At 42.6% G+C, this 13819-nt stretch overlaps 1 protein-coding gene across 1 annotated transcript; it reads left to right on the top strand.

The window, feature by feature from the left end:
• Positions 1-1872: 1872 nt before the first annotated feature.
• On the top strand, positions 1873-13511 carry RNF212B (ring finger protein 212B). Its single transcript, XM_033170305.1, has 15 exons — positions 1873-1945; positions 3550-3691; positions 4188-4240; positions 5640-5714; positions 7263-7378; positions 7974-8034; positions 8415-8484; positions 8869-8911; positions 9241-9413; positions 9710-9793; positions 12041-12080; positions 12214-12338; positions 12552-12613; positions 12708-12739; positions 13424-13511. Exons 1-15 carry the CDS (start codon positions 1901-1903, stop codon positions 13497-13499), a joined length of 1197 nt encoding a protein of 398 aa, XP_033026196.1. The 5' UTR covers positions 1873-1900; the 3' UTR covers positions 13500-13511.
• Positions 13512-13819: the final 308 nt, after the last annotated feature.

The raw sequence follows: 13819 nt of genomic DNA, 5'->3' as shown, positions 1-13819 counted from the left end.
TCAACTGCTCCCTATAGTTTGAGGGTGCTTCTGGATCCAGTTCCATTGGAGACTCAGTGGCTAGAAGTGCATTTTAGCAACTGTGGCTGGCATGGCGTAAATAAATAAAAATATTTAACTAACTGACCAACTGCGTTGCAGATAGCTCGGGTTTGCCCCCTCCGCACAACATGATGCCTGCCCCCCTAAAATAAATCCTGGCTACCCCCATGGTGCCTGGTTCGAGAGCTACGGTCATTCCTGGGCCGAGAGGCCTTGCCACTGAAGTTCACGCATTGGTTATTTCAAGACTGGATTACTGCAATGTGTTCTATGTGGGGCTTCCCTTGTGCTTGATTCGGAAGCTGCAGCTGGTGCAGAATGCTGCAGCGCAGTTGCTGACAGGGGCAAGGCCTTCTCAACATATAGCACCTGCACTCAAGAGATCAGCGCTGGCTACCAATTTGCTACTGAGCCAAGCTCAAGGCATATTCATATTAGCATATAAAGCCCTGAATAACTTGGGACCAGTTTATCTCCAAGATCATACCCTACATGCATCTACTTGGCCGCTTCAATCGGCAGAATTGGCACTGCCACAGGTGCCACATAATCCCCATTCCACATTTGTAAAAACTCAATTGTTTAGTATGGCAGTGACACTTTGGAACTCCCTGCCAATTGACATCAAGCAGGCGCCTTCCCTGTACTCTTTTTCAGTGCCTGCTAAAAACATTCCCGTTTAGACACACCTACCCAGATGCTTAGAAAGTTTAAGTAATTTTAATTTGTTTTACTATTTTAATTTATGTATGTTTTAAAGTAGGGTTGTGAATTCGTCTTCATTTTACCAGATTACCTTTTTGTAAACTGATTTGAGGGTTGTTGTGTTTTTTTTAAAAAACAATCAAGTGGTGTATTAATTTTATGAAATAAAATCCATCTTGGCCTTGCTGGTTCTGCCTCCTTCTGGTATCAGTTTAAAAGGACCACACCTCCACATATTAGGATCCCACACCCTCCATATTTAGGTTCTCGTCCCCATTCTAGGCTCCTCCTGCATCTACGGCCCTCAAAAGCCATTTTATCCCCTTATTGCTCCTCACTTCCTGGAGAGTATTTTGGCAGGTTTCTTTCATTAAGCAGCAGGAGGCGATTCCAGCAGCACAGCTTCCTGAGGCAAAGAAAAAGCAGGTTGGAAATGCTTGGACCTGCTGGATCTCCCTGTTCTGCTTACTGACAAGTATCTACCATTTTCCCTACAGCTGCCCAAGGACAGATCCAAGGAGCCAGCGAGGATCCACAACCCCTGCCAAAACCTCTTCGCTTTTTCTCATCAACAAGGCATTCCAAAATCACCCACTGAGCTGGCGGGCGGACACACACTCACCCACCCATGGAAATTAATGGGCACAAGTTGTTAATGGTTTTCAGCGGGTCAACTCTTGAGTAATACTTAAATTGAATCCCACCGACTTTTACCGTACCTCAAGAACTCCCTGCCCGTCCCCGCCAACTCTCAGAGGCCACTTTCAGATTCCCCAACCTCTCTCCTATGCCTCCATTCCGTTTTCTTAGTTTTCACATCCCCCTTCAAGCCCCTTCCTCACCCACCCCACCCTGCCATTTTTATACGCCTGCTTCTCTCTCCAGAGCCACAACGCCGCCCTCCATCTGCGCCCCTCCCCCCTCCTCCTTAATCCCCTTCAGTCCTCGCGCCGGACTCCCTCCTCCCGCGCAACCCGTTTCCCGCCTTTTTTAACGGACGTTTTTCGCTCAGCGCCGAGAAAAGGGCGGGAAACAGGCAGGGGGCGGGGGGTTGGGAATTTGCCTTGCCTATCGGCGTGTGAAGCAACCCTGCCTTAAATTATAAATTTGAGAATTTTATACAGTAGCTGACCTTTCAGACGGCAATCGCTGTATGAAAAACAGGCGGGTTAGAAGAGTGGGGGTAGAAAGAAAAGAGGTATTGAAGGAGCTGTTCTGATGCAAATCCTTTTTATTAGTGTGGGTGTGGGAGACCCTGGTCCCTGACCCTCCTTCACTTAGAAATTTTGGGAAAGCCGCTTTCCAAATGTGGATTCCTTCAGCACTTCCTTTAAGTCATGTTCTTCCTTTGTTGCTCTCAATAGGAATTTGCCTCCAGCTGTCTCTGGATGGCAGGGACAGTCCCTGTTTTCTAGTACATGTCCCTGATACCATAGTCCCTGCTTTCAGACAATTGTCCCTTTTAGTCCATTTTAGGAGACACAACACACTCACCGTGCCTTAAAAGACATACTAATCTATTGTGTGCATAAACAGATGGATCCTCCTAAATTCATTTGATTTTTGTGTGCAGGCCACATAAAAACACCCTCAAACCATTTTCAACATCCTTTTCCAGGGACTGCATCATAAAAGCACAGACCTAAATGCACCTAAGGTGCTTCCATGGCGCAGAAACATTAATCCAAGATACAGATCCTGCCACCAAATCGCCACTCATATCTGTATCCATGGACTTGCACAGTAAAAAATAATGGATCAAACACACCAGGTTGTAAGTGTGTGAAAACATGTATATTTTGGATTTCACCCTCCAAAATCTACCATCCAATCACACTCTTCAGATTGAACAGTAAAATATAATGGTCTCAGCACACTGGCACTTCAGTGTGGTGCAAAAAATGAAACTGGATCCACACTGTTGCACCTTAAGGTACCTCAAATCCACTGTCAAATCCTAACCTTGCATTCAGGTCCACGGGCTACATTGTAAAAGTCATAGACCCAGTGTTTGTTGGCATCCATCTGACGCAGGAGAGAGTGGAGGAGCATGCCTTTTGGGGTGAAGTAAAAAACTGTAGAAAGACTGAAGCACCTGCTGTGGCTGTAGAGATTGATATGCCAGTGGTGCAAAAACACCACCACCACCACCATGGTTATGAGGCACAGAGACCCATCGATCTGCTCATGAATTTTGCAGGCCACAGTGGTGAACTTTGGTAATATGGTGCCCTGACTGAGGCCAAAATTTGGTGCTCCCTAATGGATATTCTAAATTACTGATCTTCTCGATTTTGTGTCCCCTGGCTCAGTACCCTGTACGGGGCAACTGCCCAAACCCCCCTAAATATGGTGCTGAGGCCAGAAAAAGCTGCTGCTTAATCATGATTTACACCAATGCAAACAAATTACACCATAAAAATTATAGATCTGGTTGCCTCTGCTGCAGCACCACTGGACAGAAACATCAGTATGACAATACAGATGTGAACTGTCATTTAAAAGCAGGACGATAGTGTTGCTGTTTAAAAAGCAACAACCATGAGGATCTGCACCTCAGATTCACATTTCTGTCTTATGGTGGTGGCCACAAAGTACTGGACTCTTGACTAAGAGTGCAGCAGAACTGCATCTCGTAATATTTTCTTCTTTACTGCTACAGTTTTAAATCCTGTGATTTTCTGAACCTGCTATTCAAAGGGAAGGGATTAAGTTTAACTATTCCATTGAAATCAATGGGTCTTAAATGTGCCATGTACTGGTAAAATTTGACATATCCTTTTGATACACCTTTCTTAACAGAAGCTGAGGGAGGACCTCTGCCTCACCTGTCCTCCTTGCAACATGGACTGGTTTCATTGCAATCAGTGCTTTATCCAGGACACATCTGACTATTATGTCACCAGCTGTGGACACATATTTTGCAAAAAATGTGCTGGTACAGGTAAGAGTAACAGCGTGATGATTATACCATGTCTGGGATGCAACATTCAGTCACCGATGCTGCCTTCCTACACACACCCTCAGAAGACGACTAGGTAGTGAACTTTCCTATGAGTTTCTTGCATCCTGCACATGAAAACATATTGCTCATGTTTTGATTCGTCAGCCGTACAATAGAACTTGACTGATCAAAAGCCAGCAGTCAGAAATACTAAAATTTTCAAATCTGCTTTTTAAAGACCATCTAATGCAAGGGTAGCCAACATGGTACCCTCCATATATTGCTGGATTCTCAACTCCCATGGTCATGGATGGTGGGAGTTGGGAGTCCGATGACATTTGGAACTCACTATATAGGTCACCTCTGATCTAACAAATTTGAAAATTGGTTCATAATTATAGAGGATTGACCCACCTTGTGATATAAGAACTTTTATATTATTTATAATAAATTTCCACATATTACTCTAATACCTTTTGCATTTTAATCCTGACAGATAAATGCCCATCATGTGGAACCAGCTGCAAATATTTGTTTCTCAATAATAATGTAAGTTGTAGTTTCTCTAAAGCAGAATCTAATATTCTCCTTTGTTTCCATGGACTTTCTGAAACACTGATGTTCTAGTTCAGGGGTCAGCAAACTTTTTCAGCAGGGGGCCGGTCCACTGTCCCTCAGACCTTGTGGGGGGCCAGACTATATTTGGGGGGGGGGAAATATGAACGCATTCCTATGCCCCACAAATAACCCAGAGATGCATTTTAAATAAAAGCACACATTCTACTCATGTAAAAACACCAGGCAGGCCCCACAAATAACCCCGAGATGCATTTTAAATAAAAGGACACATTCTACTCATGTAAAAACACGCTGATTCCCGGACCGTCCGTGGGCCTTAGTCTGGGGACCCCTGTTCTAGTTGTACCACATCCATTTTGGCTAATGTATGGAGTTCTTTTTATGAAGCAGAGAAAGAAATATTGAGCAGAATTACCACCTTCACCACCAGAGAGATCCAGGGCTGCTAGCTCTTCCTATCTGAGGATGCGGTTATGTTTACGAAGTGGCTCTTTTTAAAAAAATGCAACCTGACCCTCAAACAATTTGCTAGGGTCATATGGCCCATGATTAATGGCTTACATCCATGTATGGAGCCCAAAAGAATAAAGGCTTTCCCAAGAAAGTGGGAGCATTAAGTATACACAAGGCTTTCTTATAAGGCTAAAACGTTACAAGTCCATGCTTAAAAGCTCTATGTCCAAGTGTTAGTTATTTTTGCCCTGAAGCTTTCCTTTCCCTGTGAAAACCCACTTTTTATTGCTCAATTGGAGCTAACATCAATTCAGGTTTTCTGTAGAAACAGTAAAGTGGCCATTTGTTTTGCTGTGAAAACATGCATGTGTGTGCAGCAGGGCCAGGGAATGAGTGCATTCACACTTAGCCATGGTTTGTACAGGGGATTTGAACACCAGTCTCTTAAATACAATAAAGGTAAAGGGACCCCGACTGTTAGGTCCAGTTGCGGACGACTCTCGGGTTGCTGCGCTCATCTTGCTTTACTGGCCCAGGGAGCTGACATTTGTCCGCAGTTTCTCTGGGTCATGTGGCCAGCATGACTAAGCCGCTTCTGGCGAAACCAGAACAGCGCACAGAAATGCCGTTTACCTTCCCGCCAGAGCGGTACCTATTTATCTACTTGCACTTTGATGCGCTTTCGAACTGCTAGGTTGGCAGGAGCAGGGACCAAGCAACAGGAGCTCACCCCATCGCGGGGATTTGAACCACCGACCTTCTGATTGGCAAGCCCTAGGCTCAGTGGTTTAGACCACAGCACCATCTGCATCCCATTACCAGCTGATTAAACCTAGAATATCTCAGTTTGCTTTGCCTCTTTGGAAGATAAAGAGTTTGGGACTTATCTTGTCCTCTTTGTGTTTCTGATCTACAGATGAAAGAAGATGAAAAAAAGTTTTTCAAAAGCCCTGTTGAAACTGCTCTCAACTATATCACCCATCTATCTCAGGTAAGAATGACATACCCTGTGAGCATTGTCTCATAGGTCCTAAAATGCTGGTGACAGTCAAGAAACATGGAGTGAATTTGTGGAATTGTGGGTCTTTGATAAAAAGCAGGTTAGCTTAAAGATAGTGTATGCTGAAAATGTATTCAGAAGTATGTTTAAGGGGTCCTTCCTGCAAACAAGGAAGAAACCAAAATTGCTTCAGGCAACCTGTTTATTGAGCATTGATCTCATTTGTTTGCGCAAAGTTTTCAGGGAGGTTCTGTGAAATTGGCTGCATAATGAACATTCATTCCAATTTGTTTGTAGGGAGGTTATACCAAGCAAATATCGCTCACTTTCCGTACATGTTATATCACTTTCCTTATCCCTCAAAAGCTTGTTATTTAAAAATAGGCTTGTGTTAAGTAAACTAAACACTGAGCAACCTGGATTTGCTAATGCTGTATGCGGCTGAATCGTAGCCACAAAATAGCAAGTCTGGAAGCAGCTGTAGCAGCTTAATTTCCTAGCCTAATAAACAAAGAATATGATTTGAAAAGAAGTTACATTTCACCCCATTTCCAATGGCTTGGGGCTATGGGGGTGGGGTTAAATACAAGGTCATTTATAGGACTAGTTAATAGCCAATCTGGGGAAGGGTTAATAATAATAGTGGTCCTCTTTGCCAACTTGGCTAATTAATTACTATAACAAATCTAGATAAAAGAGCCATATAAATATGCAGACCAACTAGTTAATAATCAGATAGGATTTCAGCAGAATCAGCAGCACCTGAACATTAAAATCTGCCAGGATTGCCATTTTATGTATATCTCACAAGCCTTGGTAATTATGGACCAGCTCCCTCCCCTGAGCAAGATACTACTTCTCATTGGTGGATATTACTGTAGTGGCAATAATAAAGGTATTTATTTATTTGGGAAATGTGTATATATCACACCTTCAACAACAAAGTTCCTAAGGTAGTCTACAAGTATTTAAAAAAATAACAAAAGCAATTTCTTCATTTACCCCAGTCTACTCTGATTGGTAGACATTGAACCTGTGTCTTGTGGTGGCTGGTGCCCATTGAGAATGGCAGGGCAGCAGGCAAAGAGGTGCACCATAGGTGGAACCTAAGACAGACAGAGCCCACCAATTCTGGTTTTGTTCCTATATTTCTCCGTCAAGTTGTACAAGGGTAAAACTGAGTCCAAGGAGGAGGAAGCTGACAGCCAGTACCACTCACAGGGCTGGTTGTAAGGAGGTAGACAAGTGGGGACTAACTGGGGGCAGACTGAGGTGAGTGGGTCACTGTCCCATTTACCCTGTGACCATCTATATGTAAGGCAAATGCTGTACCACTGCACTATGCCACTTGCTTCCCGTCTAGTATGTTCCCTAGAGTTGAAAGGACCCATAATCCATTTTTGATCTCCTGAAGCGTTACAGTCCCCAAATTTGACTAGGAGAGCAAATAATAATAATAATAATAATAATAATAATTTTACCCTGCCCATCTGACTGGGTTGCAGACTGGGTTTCAATCTTTTTTGTTTCTCTTCCTAGGTGTGCATGTTCCAGAAGGGCCAGATGGAACTTTTAGTTTCTTTCTACAAACGCAATGCTTCAAAAGCAGAGGGAGCTCTTCAGGAAGCTCACCAGAAGCTAACTATCCAGGAAAAGCAGGTTGTGTTCCCATGAACTAAGGCAAACAGTGTTAGTTGTAGCTGCAGGATTTAGTAGAGCCATCATGAGGAAGATCATCAAAGTGTTGAACTAGGACTGCAGAAACCTAAGTTCAAATCTCTGTTTAGTCCTGAGACTCACTTGGTGATCTTGGGCCAGTCATTATCTCCCAGTATAACCTATTCCCCCTCCTGAAAACATTATCAAGAAGGTTCATATGAAATATTCTTGAATTCTCATTTAATTTGTAAGAAGCTCTTTTATTATTGATGGCAGGGTCCTGGTAAGGGGTGGAGCGGGCTCCTGCATTAACATTATTCACATAAAGCAACCAATTGGGGATAAATATGTATACTGATATTTTAAAAGGACTTCATATTCCTATTCCATTAGTACTAGACATTATAACATGTTAATGTGAAATGGAACTATTGGTCTGCATGACCCCACAGACATAAATCCCACATCTCTCTGCTAAAATGTTGCCGCCTAAAGCGTCAACAGTATAACTGGAAGAATACTAAGGCAATGTAATATAATTAGTCAGACCACCTATCTTCCATTTCTTTCCCCCTATTCTCCTTGGCTTAGGAATTTGGAGGCGATACGGAGAGAGAACAGGGAACTGAAGAAAAAGTGTAACAACATGAAGGTAGGAGCCGTTTGCTGGAAACAAATCACATTTTTTGTGATTGAGTTCCAGATACCATCTGCTGGTAGAAACAAGTTCTGCTCCTCCATGCCTTTGTCAATTTTGGGATGGGAAAAGTGAATCAACCTCCCTGCAGTTTCCTTATATTTGCATTTGGGTCCTGCAAACCCACCCTTTTCTCTCAACAGGCTTTTCCAAGACACCGCCACAGTAGCAGGTCAGTGTGTTAGTTCTGCCTTCTTGGAACATTTGCCAGGAGTTGCAGCACATAAAATGTAGACAGCAATATATCTGTGGCAAAATGATAGAGCTGAGTTTGAGGCCACAGGGCAGAAAAAACATCTGGGGCACAGTCACATGCCTTTGACCCTGACTGAACAAAATTCATTTCAATTTGCTGCAGAAACAGCACTCCAAGGCCAGTCGGTGTCACACACCCATCACCCAGAGGTAGGTAGAAAGATGGGGCCTCTGTAGGCATTCGTCAATGCCCTTGAGCAAATGTTCACATTACAGTGTATCTGTTTGTGTATGAGCATGTGAATGCATGTGCTCTGGCCCTGAACACAAAGCAATAAGTGGCTACTTACCTATCTTAAAAATGCATTTGCACATGTACACACATGCAATCCAACATGTTTCCCTGAGAGGGATGGACAGGCACAAACATATGCTCTAATATTTCTCTATAAAATCAGGGTAAAGGTTTACACATGTCTTTTTGGCCCTTGAAGATGAATATTTATTACCTTCCTTATAATGACTCAGACCAACATGTTTTCTCTAGCACAGTATGTTGTTACTGTCTACAGTAACCTATTTCATATTTTGCAGTTACACCACAACCTATTTCCCAGCACTCCAGTGAGGTAGTCAGGTAGGTGAATCAGGAAATCCATATTCTTTGGTTGCAGGTGTGAGGCATTGTTATAAAAACAACAGCAAAAATGTAGGAGTTTGCTCACAACTCCAGAGGAATTTCAGTTTATTTTTTCCTCTTTAAGTAAAACAAAATTCCAACTCTAAACTTAGTACACTTCATGCTATCATCCCTCCTCTGTCCAGTAGCCTATCATCAAAAATTGAATTCTAGTTTAGGAATCTAGACCTCTTAGTAGAGGCAATGCATAGATATTATCTGTCTGTTTGCCTATCTAGCCTTCCCACCAGTGACTCCTGGACTTTTTGTGTCTCTATTCTCCATAGTCGCTCATCTTCCATGGATGCCATCTCTTCCAGAATCAGCCAGCTATCAAACTGGCAAGTGAGTCTCCACCACTTCTGTCCTTTACCTAGAAAAGGAAAAGATAAGATGGATATGTTGTTTTTGATCTTCAAAAACTCAGTGACACAGAGAATTCTGAGAACCAGGAGCCATTGATATAATATGCCCATGAAAAGAGAAGCCTTGTCCTCGTCACACACTGTTTTATGTTATCAAGGCTTAGTGCTCAGTACTTAATACATTGCCATGGCAAAAGAACTATTCTCCTGTTGCCAACGACTCACCAAGGCAATAACTGCAACAAGGTCAGTGGGAGCTGTTAATATCATCTGTCTGATAAGGCCTATGGGACACATAAATAACAAGTGCAGATTGAATTGTAATGTAAAATTTAGAATTAAGGTGTTTATAATGTTGTTGCCTTATTTTACCATGTAAAAACTTTTCTAGATAATATTAAAAAGCTGAGATTTCTCACTTATACCCAGCATGTCACAGGATCCACTAGGATGACCCCAGCTGACTCTATAAATGGTAAGAAATAGCTTCAGATAAAAGGTAAAAAGGTAAAGGGACCCCTGACCATCAGGTCCAGTCGTGTCCGACTCTGGGGTTGCGGCGCTCATCTCGCTCTATAGGCCAAGGGAGCCGGCGTTTGTCCGCAGACAGCTTCCAGGTCATGTGGCCAGCATGACAAAGCCACTTCTGGCGAACCAGAGCAGCACACAGAAACACCGTTTACCTTCCCGCTGGAGCGGTCCCTATTTATCTACTTGCACTTTGACGTGCTTTCGAACTGCTAGGTGGGCAGGAGCTGGGACCGAGCAACGGGAGCTCACCCCGTGGCAGGGATTCGAACTGCCGACCTTCTGATCAGCAAGCCCTAGACTCTGCGGTTTAACCCACAGCGCCACCTGGGTCCCTCTCAGATAAAAGGTAGGGGAACACAAAATTTGGCAAAGGAAATTCAACTAGACAATAAGAGATTGGGGTGGGGGGGAAAGAATTCAAGGAACACACCACTAAAATCATTAAGACCAACACTAAAATATTTTTTATATACATTAGAAGCAGGAAACTAGGGAGGCAGTTAGACCTGTGGATGATAAAGGAGTCCAAGGTGTGCTAAAGGAGGAAGAGGAGATTGCAGACAAGCTGAATGAATGCTTTCATTGCACAAGACATAGGGCAGGTCACTATGTCTGAACTAATTTTCTCAGGAAGAGAGCCTGAGGAACAAAGGGAAATAGTGGTGACAAGAGACAAAGTCCTAGGCTATACTGACAAATTAAAAACAAATTTACTTATCATATCCAAATGGCATCCATTCAAGAATTCTTAAAGAACTCAAAGGTGAAACTGCTTTTCTTTTATTGGAAATATGTAACTTGTCTGTAAGATCAGCCCCCACACTGGAGGACTGGAAAATGGCCAATGTAACACCAATTTTTAAAAGGGGGATCCAAGGAGATCTAGGAGAGTACAGCCCAGTTAGCTTAATGTCAGTTGTAGGAAAGCTGGTGGAGAGCATTATGAAGAATTGCCAAACATAAAAAGACTTGCTGAATAAAAACTAGCATGTTTGCTACAAGTGTAATACTTGTCCCATTAACATTTTGCAGTTCTTTGAGAGTGTCAAACATAGTGCCAAACACTTTTAAAACATTCCTCATCAAAAATTCCTGAGTATGATTACCAACCATGGGATAAGAGGACAGATCCTCACTTATATCAGTAACTAGCTAAAGAGGAAGCAGAGAGTAGGAATAAATAGAATTTTTGTAACACAATATATTATTACAATACTGGTCATCAAGAATTGGTATTAGTACCTTTGCTTTTTAACCTGTGCAGAAATGATCTGGAATAAGGGATGAGCAGTGAGATGCCCATGAGGCCAAATTGTACAGGATAGTAAGAAAAGGGGTGATATATCCAATACAATTATACAAATCTATGGTGCAACCATACTTAAGAATACTGTGCACAGTTCTGGTAACACACCTTTAAAAATATATTGTAGAACAGGAAAAGTTTTAAGAAAAAGGTATTGAATATCATCAAGGGACTGAAGCAACTCCTTTATGAGGAAAATCTACTACATTGGCGGAGGGGGGTTAGTTTAGAGAAATTGTGAATAAGGTGGAAGGACAAGAGTGAAGTGTCTAAAATTATGCATGGTATGGAGAAGCTGCATAGAGTTTGTCTCCTCATAATACTAGAAGCCAATAGATTTTTTTATAATGAATTTGGCAAATGAAAGGAAGTTCTTAGTCACACATGGGGTCACGAAGAGTCGGACACGACTAATCAACTAAACAACAACTTAGTCACACAGCACATAATTTAACTCTGGAATTTGCTACCAGATGAAGTTGTAACGGTCAGCACCTTGGATGGCTTTAATGTGTTTTAGACAAATTCATGAAGCATAAGACTATTGAAGGCTGCTAGTGGCATATACCTCCAGTATCAGAAATAGTATACCTCAGAATCCCAGACTCTGTTCTTATGAATGCTGTATATGTTTTGACTACAAATAATACAAAAGACCAAAAGGTGGCAATGGAAGACCAGGAATAGGAGAATGCAGGATTCAGCCTCCTCCGAAGCTTATTCAATGTCCAAGAGGGGAAATTGTCCCCTCTTTTAAATGGGCAGATACATTATTGTATCTAAGAAAAGTAAAGTCCTACATGCTTACCTTTGTTCTTCTCCCGTCACCTTTCCACAGACTCTCCCATAGTCACTTGAGGCATAATACTTTGTTCTATTTTGCAGCTACTCCTTCTCCAGGTTCCACTCAAAGTTTATTCTTCAGGTGAGTTCCAGGGTGAGGGATGGTATTCCCTCCAGGATACTATTATCACATGACCATAAAAAGGCCATGGCACTAGTATTACTTGCCACAGTAACTTGCATTTCTCATCACCATTCATCTCAATTTCTTTCAGGGCGTCTCCTGCCTTTTCTCACACTTCCAGCATGAATGTCAACTCACACACCCCTATGGTGAGGCAAAATCAAAGTGCTAGGCAGCAACAAGAAACCCCATGCTTCAACCTCAACATCTTCTCTGGTGAGAAAGTACCCTGCTGCTAACAGACACACCTTTTATTCTTCCATATTCCCTCCAGTACTCAACAATGCTATCATTGTACACTATAGTTCACTGTAGTAATGATTACAATGCAAGCTGCAGTCTAAGGGTTGGGGTGACATACACCACTCAGACTCAGAATCCCACCATATGTTTTCCAGTGATCAATTCTCTTTTGGCTTTAACCCACAGATCAGACAGAGGGGGTTTCTATCCCAGAACATCGTAGCATTGAGAGACTACGGCCTATACAGGTGAGGAGCAGTCTGTGAAATGAGTATGGACTGGGTAAAGCTTACTGTATCATTGGAGCATTTTGAACAACTGCTTTTCTTTATGTCTTCTCAGCTGAGATTCACCCCTCGCTCCTTTCACTGCAGGTAAGTGGTAACCTGTTTAGTTCACCATCCTCTCCCAGAGGCATACCTAGGCCCACTTGTGCCCTTGGCATGGAGATGTATCAGTGCCTCTGAAGCTGGGAGAAACCATGGACTAGAAACTCAAAAAGTTGCATTTCTAACAGCACCACAGGCTGAATGGGGAGGGAGCCCTCGCTCAGAGCAACAGAGGAACAGCCTGGGGAGTGCATGGATGGGCAGGTGCGCTCCTAGCCACTCCAAGCCAGAATGGAGAGGTGCGGTTTTTGTTGCACTCCTGAGCCTGTTCCCTTAGCAGGGGCCAACCCCTAGATATGCCCCTGCTCCCACCAGGAATTAGGGCTGTGCCCCCACAACACGTTATTTGTGGGCACCTTTGGGCACTCCCATTTGGGTTTAATTTGAAGAGGGTTGCCTTTATTTTTTGCTTGTGTTTTTTTTGTTTTGGGCTGTATTTTGCCCACTTTTTTGGGATCAGGGTTCAAAGCCTCTAGGCCAAAAAAAGTTGGGGACTCCCTGAGTTAGGTGACCACAAGGGCTCGTAAAAGAGAGCTTTAAAAGATCATGAATATAATCAAAACCCAATTTCTGTTGAAGGAGTTGCAACACAGGAAATTATGATTCCTAATATAAATTAAGATAGCTTTTAGAAAAAAAAACCTTCTAAACTTCAGCATGCTTGCACAGAACATTAAGAAAGCAATATAAAGAAAGCAGCACTTTGCCGCAGAGACATGAAGTTTTGCAAAACTTAATTTTTTAAAGCTAAATGTGTGTGTATATATAGAGGGGGGGCCTAATACAAGGTTTTGAACTTTTGGGATTTGCAGTATCAAGTATTCTGTCAGTTCCTCCTCCTGCTGAGCCAAGCCAGGTACTTGATCTGCATAAGACACAAACTCCTGCCTAAGCCCGATATTGTGCTGTAGATACAACCACAAACAGAAAAGTTTTGTTGAACATAACTGATAAGCTGCATTTGTAACTAAAGTGTGAACCCTACAGTATGCAACTAGCTCATTTTATTTTCTCACAGGGATTCATCTAACAGCCAAGCCCACTAACAAAAATAGGGAGGACAAA

This window comes from Lacerta agilis, chromosome 14 (assembly GCF_009819535.1).
Source record: "Lacerta agilis isolate rLacAgi1 chromosome 14, rLacAgi1.pri, whole genome shotgun sequence".
Lineage (NCBI taxonomy): Eukaryota > Metazoa > Chordata > Lepidosauria > Squamata > Lacertidae > Lacerta > Lacerta agilis.
This window is presented reverse-complemented; position numbering and strand designations above follow the sequence as displayed.

What these genes read in the sequence shown, in the direction of transcription:
- RNF212B (XM_033170305.1), top strand. Translation starts at nt 1,901, where the DNA reads ATGAAAAACAGGCGGGTTAGAAGAGTGGGGGTAGAAAGAAAAGAG. An exon ending in CAAAAAATGTGCTGGTACAG is followed by an intron (nt 3,692 to 4,187) that starts GTAAGAGTAACA and finishes TAATCCTGACAG; the next exon opens with ATAAATGCCCATCATGTGGA. An exon ending in CCCAGCTGACTCTATAAATG is followed by an intron (nt 9,794 to 12,040) that starts GTAAGAAATAGC and finishes TCTATTTTGCAG; the next exon opens with CTACTCCTTCTCCAGGTTCC.